This window comes from Oncorhynchus mykiss, chromosome 11 (genome assembly GCF_013265735.2).
Source record: "Oncorhynchus mykiss isolate Arlee chromosome 11, USDA_OmykA_1.1, whole genome shotgun sequence".
NCBI lineage: Eukaryota > Metazoa > Chordata > Actinopteri > Salmoniformes > Salmonidae > Oncorhynchus > Oncorhynchus mykiss.
In genome coordinates this window covers 12,798,924-12,811,375 of record NC_048575.1, presented here as the reverse complement: position 1 = coordinate 12,811,375, position 12,452 = coordinate 12,798,924, and the positions used below count along the sequence as shown (strand labels likewise).

General features: G+C 40.0%; 1 protein-coding gene across 1 annotated transcript in view; it reads right to left on the bottom strand.

Moving 5' to 3' along the window:
• The window catches only part of LOC110535287 (apoptosis regulator Bcl-2-like), a 69,926-nt gene extending 66,126 nt beyond the window's left edge, over positions 1-3,800 (bottom strand). Inside the window, exon 1 of the mRNA XM_036934900.1 lies at positions 2,398-3,800. Within this exon, the coding sequence (XP_036790795.1) occupies positions 2,398-2,955 (558 nt within the window). The 5' untranslated portion in view covers positions 2,956-3,800. The remainder of the gene's footprint in view (positions 1-2,397) is intronic.
• Positions 3,801-12,452: the final 8,652 nt, after the last annotated feature.

The following is a 12,452-nucleotide window of genomic DNA, read 5'->3' as shown; positions in this document are numbered from 1 at the left end:
GAGCTCATTGCCTGCTTGAATTATGCAGAAACAGGCAGCGTTTAGGTCATGTCATTTATTTTGTTGGAAAGGGGAGAAAGTGTGCTTTACAATGGTATTGACATTACAGTTGATCTGGAAGTATTACGTTTTTGGGGCGCTAAAATAAGGTCAATTGTATGGACCAAGGCGATGTACAAAAGTGAGTGAGTTTACGTTACTGGAAAGAGTAATTCATGGATAAAATTCAAAGAGTGTAAATGCTATTTTAACTGGAACTTGTCTTCCTCTGTGAACATAGTCTTAATACAAATGCAAAATGGTTATTTCGATGACAAAATTAAATAAATTAATCATTGATTGGCTCGAGATGGGAGTGCTGGAACCTTCTGAATAATACAAACCAATGAAAAGTACCTCAGTGTTGATTGCTTCCTAATTTTGATGGAACAAGTAGAAATGATCACTGCTATGCAAAAATATTATATAAACACAGGCACACGCACACACACCACACCACACCACACCACACACACACAGGGAAACAGTTATTGTTTTGCGGTGCAAAGACATCTTCAATAACGCCAAGAAACTGCCAAAATAACACGCAACTTTATAATGAAAATGTGATTTCCCTAGTAGCCCTGGTGATGGTGGTTGTATTGTGTGGCCCCTGCCATTTATTCTACTCCAGTTGTTGCTCTGTCCAGACAGCTACCACCTCCACTCTCCTTTTCCACAGCAGTCTATGCATACAGTATCTGCCTGTGTGTTGGGAACCACACATGCCACATTAATCATGACGACGGGTCAAGTAAAGAGGTCATGAAAGATATTGCCTCATCAATATGATGACATTTAAATAAACGTAGTTCTCAATCAAATGTAAACATGCTGACCAAACTAAATGTACACATACATGTTATTCAATAAATTAATTGAAACAAGCGCGCGCCAACAGGCGACTGCACAGCCAGACGCTAAAATAGAGTTATATTTTAGACGCACTGCATGTCCCACCTCTCCCATCTACTCATTGGTTTAAACCAGCATATACACACGTGGGTGATTGAAAGATGAACTGAGGTCCCCACTCTAGTCCAGTTGGTGGCGGTTATGCACCTTAAAGTTGGTTGCCAACCCCCATATAAAATCCATAGAATAAGAATGTACAAGGCAATATTAATCAAAGAAAACTAAATAAAAACTAACTAGGTTTGCACTTGTATACGTGGATTAATTGTTGGAGTAGAAAACACACATTTTGTGTGACTCAAAATTGGTCAACATTCTACAAAGATCCAGGAAAAAAAAGGACCATATGCATTTCAGGTAAAATAACAACCCCGAAACAAATTAGCTAGCAACAGCAAGCTAGCTAAATGTTAGCAAAATGTACATGGATGTTTCATATGTGTTTTGACCTCTCCCTTAATTAATATCGTTGGTTCATAGTTGGTCTTGGTATTTTAATCTGCGTGTCATGAATGCGTCTGGTGAGGATAGATAAAATCAGCATGCGCATGATGGCGCACGCGGACGCAGCCATGGAACTGATTTGGTCATCATGTCCCTGTAACCATTGCTTCTCTATTTGAGCAGTTCATTTGCTCATCCGTGATTATGCAAATTATCAATCAAAGAAAAAGAGGGTGAATTAACTACCAAATGAGTGCATTCGTGATTATGGTAACCTAGACATAGATTCTACTACACCAAGATGGGAGTGTATGAAAGCATGGTGTGCCTGTTCTAATTTCAGCCATAAATTATTCAATGCTTGAGCGGTGCAGTAAAACAGACGGACAGGATGTAAAGAACTAAGAGGAGAGACTGAAACAGAGGAGGCTTTTTTTCTCCATTTGATGTGGAAGCTAAATAGGGAAACGCTCTGTTCATTCATTCAAACTGGAATGGTGGAAACACGCCAAGTTTCTCTTTGAAGACATCATGCTGTGTAGTAGTTCAACTCAAAGCACACATGTTGGGGGAGAGAAATTATGTCAGCCGTTTCCAAACATCTGGCAAACAAATTACAGAGTAAAATGCAGTCAAGCTCATTCAGTGTGTGATTGACCTTCAGTCAGACTAGGTGTAGGGTTTCCCTTGACTGACTGAAATATCAGCCAGGAGAATAGGGACAGCAAAAACAGACAATTATCAATCCATGTAGGCCTATACTGTCCCCATCGTGATAACAGGGTTGGCTGACATTGGAACCCAAATGTTAGACAATGGTAGTAGTCTGATTTGTTGACGTGACAGAGGTAATGGTAGGGTCAGGTGCATGCTCCCCTGAAGGAATTGATCCACTGTAAGTTTATGTGCTTACTACTGATGCATTTGCAACTGATGCATATATGCCTATAGGTGTAATAGAGGCTGAGCAAATGCGGAATGATTTATTAACAAACATACCCAGCCACCATTCTCCTGGATCCAGTTCTGTAGGGGTCCGTTCAAGTACTCCGTCATCCAACGAGCGATGTTGTCTACCTGGGACGTCATCTCCCGGTTGACGCTCTCCACGCACATTGTCCCTCCAAACTCAAAGAAAGCCACAATCCGACCCCAGTTTACCCCGTCGCTGAAGAGCTCATCTATTACAGCGGTAAACCTTCTCTGTGCCGTGCTGGGTGTAAAATGCAACTGCCCCGACATCTCTGCAAAGTCCCGCTGATACATTCTTTCAATCTCGCCACCCGCATCGCGCAGGACCCTGTGGAGCCTGGCATGTGGGTCAGGTTGCGGACTCCTGTTTTGGTAAGGAGAGTCGGTGTCCTCTCCCGCGGCAGTGGGCTGGGACCTCCGTGCAAAAACTTCGGGGGAGTTGGGTGTAGAGGGGTCCCCAAAGCCATTATTTGGAGAATCGTTTTCTCCTTGAAATTTCCATACAAATCCCATTTTCAACAGTTTGTGATGGATGTATTTTTCGACAATAAAGCGACTGTTATAAGGATTCTCGTTTGCCATCATGGTTTTGTAATATCCAAAAAGCTGTTTACGCAAAATACATTTCCAATAGTTGGTTGAGACAGCCTAAAAGATATCCCCTAAAATGAGATATGGTGTCAGACGATCAAATGTATCGCTAACATTGGCCAACAGTGCATGATCTGCATAGCAACGCTTGTTCCAGCCGTGGTAGAAAATAATACAAAGTAATCAAATCGTATTTCCAAATGACATAGCCTATTCCAATAAGAGCGTGTGGAAACACTGTTTTCTTTTAAAAACATGCGCATTCAAATATTTAATCGGGTCAAAGAAATGGTACTATTCTAACATACATTTCTAGTTCCAGCAGCCAGTCAACTTTACAGTACAGAATGTAGTAGAATGATCTGCCCGCAATGTCTGGTTCTTGCATATGGTACGCCCCTTTTCAGGAATCCATTGGAACAGTAATGCGTTTTGGATATGCTTTGAGCTGATCCTCACTTGGAACACGAGCGTATGACTGTCTCAATCGGTTGCTTCAATCAACACTGTGTAGCTAGGCCTATTTGTCCCGAAAAAAAAGAAGTCTTTGATTCAGTTACATTATTGCGTTCTGGGGTTGAATCCTCAGACATTAACTACAAAGTCCCAGAAAGACGGAAGAGAAATTATTTGCAAGGCAGCTCTCGAAATAGTCTACTCTTATTTCACAGAGAAATGCACAAAAAACTCAAACAGAAGCACCAGACAGAAGGTCCAATATTTATAAGGATAGAAAAGCGCAGGTTACTTGTGTATTGTATTCAGACGATTTCAGCGACGCTCTTCTCATGCAGTGAGTTACAGTAGCCCCCAGCTTTCCCCTCGTCCACTCCCTCGTAGGCGAGCCACTCACTCCCACTCAGGGAGGTACTTCCTTCTAGCTACGTCACTCTCATTCAAGCTTTTCGTGTATTATGTTAATTAAGTGAAGGCATATGGCCATAGGATGATATGATGGTCATCTGTTTATGTTGCACAATTTAACACATTACATATGTGATAACAGAGTAGCTAGCCCATAAAGTGGAATAACTAGGGACAGTAGGCCTACATACTACATTATTACCATGTAGTTACAGGATAAGCCTATGATAAGACATTATAAACATCAAAATGTTTAGAACAAATAGACATCAAAATGTATGGTAACAATGTTAAAGTAAGGGTGTACTGCCCTTACTCTCATATGGTAGATGTATTATCAATATGATGGTTACAAAGAACTCATATTTCCAGAACAAAATCAGAACTGATACTATAAAATCCCCTACTGTACCTCCAGTTCACTGACCCATATCAAACGACAGACCCTCACTACTGTCCTCTCCTGACCTCTTGGTTTGGGCTATAGCTCCTCACATGAAGAGAATCCTTCAAACATATTTTTTTCTGTCTTACACCACACATGTTCATAATTTTTCTACACTGTTGAGATGGATGTGTGTGTATGTGTGTGTGCACGTGCGCTAGTAGTGGATGGTGACTTAGAAAGCCTAAAAGAAACCTAACAGAAAGAGTCATGTTTCAGAATACTAAATAACATGACACAACAAAGCTATTGTGTGCTCTCGAGCGGCCCAGCGGTCTAAGGCACTACATCTTAGTGCTAGAGGCATCACTACAGACACCCTGGTTGTATCACAACCGGCCGTGATTGGGAGTCCCATAGGGCGGCGCACAATACGCCCAGTGTTGTCCGGGTTTGGCCGGTGTAGGCCGTCATTGGAAATAAGAATTTGTTCTTAACTGACTTGCCTAGTTAAATAAAGGTTAAATAAAAAATAAAAAAATAATCTAACATCGACTGAATGAGAACCCCTGTCTCACTTGAAAACATGAACGCAATTACATGAAGCATTGGGGTGCGCCATTGCAATAGTGATGTAATCCTCTTCTGTCCCCAAGCCTTCTCTGCACTGGCAGTTACTTTAATAGGCAACTGGCATAGTGGAAAGGAATGTACTGAATGTGTCCAGAGAGACAAGTGACAACATTTGGGGTCCTATGGAATTGAGGCAAGCATGGCTGCTGCTACTACATACCATATGGTTTGTAGTCATTGTTGTGTTAACTTGTCATGCTTTACAATATATTTACATTTCAGTCAATCTTATCCAGAGCAACTGGAGATAAGTGCCTTGCTCAAGGGCACATAAATAGTTTTTTCAACTTGTCGGCTTGGGGATTCAAACAAGCAACCTTTTGATTTCTGGCTCAATGCTATTAACCACTATGTTGCCTGCGTTGTTCCCTGTGTTTCCTGTAGTCAGGTAAGGGAATGTGATGTAGTAATGTGATGAAGTACTCAGTGAAAGAAGATACTCTAAGCAGGTTTGGATATGTTAGATTTGTCGTACTGACACTTGTATGTGAATCTCTGATCAGTTATTATGAAACGTTGATCAATCAAGTTGCCCCTAAAATTATATGATTATGGATTATAGACCCTTCAACATTTCCTTTTCACTCATTATATCAGTTCAGATAAAATCATATCGTGCCAACATGGAATGCACCTCTTAATTCAAATTATTATGATTTTTCATTTTAGTCTTTTTCACCATAGTGCATTTCTGAAATTCTGGTTTTATTAATTAAATTAATGTGACTTATTCATATAGGAGACCAAGAGACCAAGCCATGCAGTTAGTATGTACAGAAGGATGTCATACAAAGTTTGAACTTATAAAGGGTCAGTGGGTGCAAATCAGTAGCCATTTGTACATTGGAGAGCCATTTCATAACATTGATGAGTGGACAATTGTCTCTTCTAAACATCATTTTGAAAACACACTATTTGTCACGACTTCCGCCGAAATTGGTCCCTCTCCTTGTTTGGGCGGCGTTCAGCGGTCGACGTCACTGGCCTTCTAGCCATCGCCGATCCACTTTTCATTTTCCATTTGTTTTGTCTTTGTCTTACACACCTGGTTTCAATTTCCCAATTACTCGTTCATTATTTAAACCTCTGTTCCCCCATGTTTGTTTGGGAGTGATTGTTTGTATGTAATACGGTCCGTTATGTGGGAACGCTTCATTGTATTGTATTTGTCTATTTTGAGTAAATTACATTTATTTACTCATATCTGCTGTCCTGCGCCTGACTCCTCTACACAAGCTACACACACACCTCATTACACTATTATCTTCACAAGTGTCAACAAGTGTCAATAGTTCAAGTTCATAAAAAAACTAGCTACCATTATATAATATTTTCTTCAAATAATCACTTATAAATTCTAATCACAGTTTCAACCACTTATCTTTTTTAAATTAAGCTACAGCTATCTACTGTATCTTACTGCTCAGAATTTATAGCAGCACTCCACTCTGCATGTTGTATGCATGTCCCTAACTGATAATCCAATGTAAATGTATATCATTAACTTTAAAATGATGAGGGATGAGATTGGGATTAGGTTTAAATCCAAGATCTGCACTTCAAAAACATTGTAACTGGAGTGCTCTGCCTGCCTTACTATATTGTTGCAAACTCGGTATAGTTTGCCATCTGGTGGACTAAACATTCAACACACATCTGAACTGAAATGTAGCTGCAAGCAACAACAAAGGCTCTTAGCCACCACATAATTTGAATTTGAATGACAAAATCACTGGGAGTTCTACATATATTACATTTCTAATAACTTGTTATTGCCCCATGAGGTATCGGCCCAAAATATGCTAACAGTTTAGGTTCACAACAGACAGGAGGATACCTAGTCAGTTGTACAACTGAATGCATTCAATTGAAATGTGTCTTTCGCATTTAACCCAACCGCTCTGAATCAGAGAGGTGCGGAGGGCAGCCTTAATCGTTGTCCACAACTTCTGCAACGGGGAACAGTTGGTTTACTCCCTTGCTCAGGGGCAGAACGACAGATTTTTTACCTTGTCAACTCTGGGATTCAATCTAGAAACCTTTCGGTTACTGGCCCAACGCTCCTACCCGCCAGGCTACCTGCCACCCCACAATTGCATCCTGTTTCCATGTTTTTGAAAATATCAACATGTTTCAGAATAAACCTAATTTGCAGTGCCCTTAAGCCCCACAGTCAGTATCAATTGGATGGATAACAAGAAGTTGAGTAGTTTGGGTTTAGTTAGGTTTGGGGTGGGAACATTAACTTTCGTTTTTACAAAATTGACATTTTCTCTCATCTTTTTACAAAATTCTTAGCTTTTTACAAACACAGTATAGACTTGAGTTGCTAAATGTCAAATGCTGTGGCTGGGCTGAGCTTTTGAATTTAAGTGCTTATTATAGCGCCACCTATGGGCCACTCAGTTCAGGGTTTAGCCCTAAAATTACTCTATTGGTGTTCTGCTTGTATGCATATTTGTACAACTTTTTGACAATCTGGGCTTGAGATATTGGCCCTATGCAAGGAGACTGTAACCCAAACCATAAGGTTACCAGCCACTATGTGTCTAGGAGCCTTAATTCTACAGCTCAGATTCATTGTTGCTTGTTTAAATACAGAATTGTGAGAAAGAAAATCTATATTAGTTAAATATACAACAGTAATATATTGTAATGTATGTTTAGTAACAAAACCAGAATCAAAATGTAAATTTACCACTATGTCTTGCGTGACTAGTCTCAGAGTCTATGGTCCACATTTAGGAGAACTAGGGTGTTTTATATGAAATCATTTTTAAAGAAAGGACTAGACAGTAAGGAACATTCATGTGCACCTTTATTTAAACTTGGTAATATTTTCTAACTATGTGCTGCAAGTATTTTAAAATCTTACTTGAAGATGTTATATATATAGCGGCAGGTAGCCTAGTGGTTAGAGCGTTGGGCCAGTGACCAAAAGGTTGCGAGATTGAATCCCCAAACTGACAAGGTAAAAATCTGTCATTCTGCCCCCGAACAAGGCAGTTAACCCACTGTTCCTAGGCCGTCATTGTAAATAAGAATTTGTTCTTAACTGACTTGCCTAGTTAAATAAAGGTCAAATAAAAATGTTTTGGTATTCTAAACAAAGTTCATTATTGTATTGGTGTCAGTATCTTTACAGATCCACTACAGACAAAAAACCCAGGATAGAGGGGCTGAGTGAATGTGGTCTGGACTCTGTGTAGGAGGGTCATTGTGTCAGAGACACTGTAGAAAGACCGAGTTCCTGTCCTGTGGTCCAGGTACACTCCTACTCTTCTGGAGCAGGGGGCAGATATGTCAGTCTGTTTACTATTGTGATAGAAGGAGCAGCCAAAGACACTACACATCAAACACTTGGCCTGATTACTGATGATAAACCACTCATCAAAACCTCTCCTGCCTGTCCCTTTATATGAGACAGCTATGTTAACCCCCCACCCACTCCACTCTACTCTACCTCCCAGTAACAGGATCCAGACAGACCCTCTCTACACAACACCTGGTGGTAAATCTGTCTGGATGGTCATGATAGGACTGGACCTTGTTAATACATGTCACCTTTCTGTTACCCTCAGACAGACACAAATGTGTATGTGCTATGGTGGTGTCCAATGTGAGCTGACAGGAATCTAAAGAGAAATAATAAACAACTGGTGAAATATATGTGTGCATCCAGGTGTGTGTGTGTTTGTCTGTGTACATGCAGATGCACAGTGTGTCCTCTACTCACATTCTAAGAACTCCTCTCTGGTCTTGGGTTCAGGCCTTGTCTCCTGACAGGTGACGTCATTCCTACGTGATGCTAGTCCTCCAACTGACAGTCCAGACTGAGTCCTCCCAAATGACGGATGATAATGGGGCTCAGAAGGTGTAACAATGTGGACTTTTGTCACTATGGAGACACATGACATCAAATATCACAATACTGATCATGACATAAACATAGCAGAAAGTCAAATGGGTCAGTGATTGAAAGAGGTTTAGGTCATTTGTTTAAGTAATTAGTTATATCAATCACCAGATGGACTCCGACTTTATTTATTTGGACAGTAAAGCTATGTATAAATGTGTCTCTATACTCCAGCTGTAACGTCTGCTTCCAACTCACACTCTCAAACACGTAGATCCCCTGAACGCAGCTCACTTTCCAGCCCACTTTCCAGCTCACACTCTCAAACACGTAGATCCCCTGAACACAGCTCACTTTCCAGCCCACTTTCCAGCTCACACTCTCAAACACATAGATCCCCTGAACACAGCTCACTCTCCAGATCCCAATCACCCGAATTCTGATCACCTGTTCACACACCTGTATGTCATTATCACACCTATTTGGTTCAGTTCTTTGCACCCTATCATTGTGAGGTATTGTTTGTTTTGTGACAAACGTCTATTTGAAGCGCTCAGTTTCACATACAGTTTATCCTCCCGTGTATGATAGTTTTTCCCTGCCTCACTAACAATGCCTTTTACCTATTCCCTGCCTGTACTTTAGCCTATCATATTTCTTCTTATTAACCTATTGCCTGATCTCCCGAATGACGTTACTAGCCTTTTCCCTGCCTGTACTGTTGCCTTTTTTGGACTTCCTGTGTATGACCTTCTGTCTGCTATTGGACCCAGCTACCTGCCTCCTCATGTGGTCCTTTACAATAAACACCTGCTGCGCCCTGCGCTTGAAACCAGCTCTCTGTCTCCCATCATGTTCAATACACCAGCAGTTTGGATTTGAGATCAAATGTTTGGTTTACTGGCACAGTATATAATGTCACATTTCATTTGAGGGCATTTTCATAAATATCTGTTTTACATAAAGTGCTTTCATTTCTCAATGGCATCTAGTCCCCCCAATTGAATACATATATTTTTGGGACAAATTCACTTATAGTGTATTCAAGTCTTCAAAAGTTTTGTATTTGGTCCCATATTTTTAGTATGCAATGAGTACAAACTTCTTAGGGCTAGGCCCCTTTTTTCTCAATTTCCGCCTGAATGACATGTCCAAAGTAAACTGCCTGTTGCTCAGACCCTGAAGACAGGATATGCATATAATTGGTACCATTGGAAAGAAAACACATTGACGTACGTAGAAATGTTAAAATAATGTAGGAGAATATAACACAATATATATGGTAGGAGAAAATCCAAAGGAAAACCATCTGAAATATTTTGTTTTTAGATAGACCATCCTCTTACAAAGGCAAGTAAAACATTTAGAAAATTAGCAATTCCTATGTCGTCCACTGGGTGGCAGCAGTCTATGTTCAAGGTTTTAGGCTTGTAACTTAAAAAAGTAATAAGAAATTCAGTTTTAGTACAGGGACCCAGTCTTGGAAATTTGAGTTTGCAAGGCGCACCTGCTAAAATCAGTTTCCTATTGAACATACTTCTTTCCCATCAGAAATATTATAGTTTTATTACATTTTAGGGTATCTGAGGAGTGAGTAGAAAAGTATTTTGACTTGCTGAAACAACGATTTTCGGATTCCGTTCTCTGCCAGTTGAATGAGTGGATTACTCAAAGTGATGGCGCCAACTAAACGGACTTTTTGAGATATAAAGAAGGATTTTATCTAACAAAACGACACGGCATGTTATAGCTGGGCCCCTTTGGATGCCAAATCAATCAGAGGAAGATTTTCAAAAAGTACGTGAATATTTAATCGTTATTTGTGAATGTTTGAAACCTGTGCCAGTGGAAAAATATTTTGATGTGGGGTGCCGTCATCAAACAATAGCATGGCATGTTTTCGCTGTAATAGCTACTGTAAAACGGATAGTGCAGTTAGATTAACAAGAATTTAAGCTTTCAAACGATATAAGACACTTATATGTACCTAAATGTTTAATATCCATAATATTTATGATTATTTATTTGAATTGCACGCCCTCCAGTTTCACCGGAAGCGGGACGCCTATCCCTAAGATTAAACACTGTGGCAACATTACAACATGGCAAAGTTTTGAAAAGCCTATTGACTTGGTCACATACAACCAGGGCCAGTTCTAGGCATAATCAACATAATTTACCTTAATTTCAAAAGGGAATGTCATATTGAGACTAGAGTCTCTTTTGCAAATGAGCCCTGCACAATACAAAAAAACCCACATGAATTAACATAAATATACACACTATACACATTAAATACACATTAAGATGCAAAACACATTCAATTAAAACAAACACATCCTTCATTATAAAAATCCTCTGTTAACTGTCTAATTGCTCTTTGGGACACCAAAGCTTCCAATCGTAATGTATTTTGGAAATTATTTCAAACTTACGGTGCAAGGAAGTTAAAAGCTGATTTACCTAAATCTGTACTTACTAAAGACATCTCCAGAGTTAACCACGGGTGAACGGGTTTGATGTCATTTTAAATCTTAACAGTAAAGTTAGGTAAATTGGAAGCTTATGGAGCAGAGTTCTGTAAACAAAAAGAGTGTAATGATGTGATATACATGACTTTAAAGAGGTCCAGCCAACCTTTTGATACAGGAGGCAGTGGTGAGTATTAAAATTGTCACCTGTGACAAAGCGAAGGGTGCTATGGAAGACATTATCCAGGCAGCTGCAATTTATTATTTGTTATTATTATTATTTACATTTATTACAATTTATTATTTATTAATAAACGTCGCAAAATTCTTAGATATCTGCACAACGCTAGTCTAAATGATGACTCAGCAATACAGAAATTAAAAACACAGAAATACATAAACACACACACGGTACACGTTGAATTGATTACTAACATAATGCAATGAACATTCCCTAGTGGACTAACCCGATATGACAACTTGTTACCCAATGGAAGGGAGGGGTAAGATACACATACAGTGGGGCAAAAAAGTATTTAGTCAGCCACCAATTGTGCAAGTTCTTCCACTTAAAACGATGAGAGAGGCCTGTAATTTTCATCATAGGTACACTTCAACTATGACAGACAAAATAATCCAGAAAATCACATTGTAGGATTTTTAAATGAATTTATTTGCAAATTATGGTGGAAAATAAGTATTTGGTCACCTACAAACAAGCACGATTTCTGGCTCTCATAGACCTGTAACTTCTTCTTTAAGAGGCTCCTCTGTCCTCCACTCGTTACCTGTATTAATGGCACCTGTTTGAACTTGTTATCAGTATAAAAGACACCTGTCCACAACCTCAAACAGTCACACTCCCAACTCCACTATGGCCAAGACCAAAGAGCTGTCAAAGGACACCAGAAACAAAATTGTAGACCTGCACCAGACTGGGAAGACTGAATCTGCAATAGGTAAGCAGCTTGGTTTGAAGAAATCAACTGTGGGGGAATTTTTAGGAAATGGAAGACATACAAGACCACTGATAATCTCCCTCGATCTGGGGCTCCACGCAAGATCTCACCCCGTGGGGTCAAAATGATCACAAGAACGGTGAGCAAAAATCCCAGAACCACACGGGGGGACCTAGTGAATGACCTGCAGAGAGCTGGGACCAAAGTAACAAAGCCTACCATCAGTAACACACTACGCCGCCAGGGCCTCAAATCATGCAGTGTCAGACGTGTCCCCCTGCTTAAGCCAGTACATGTCTAGGCCCGTCTGAAGTTTGCTAGAG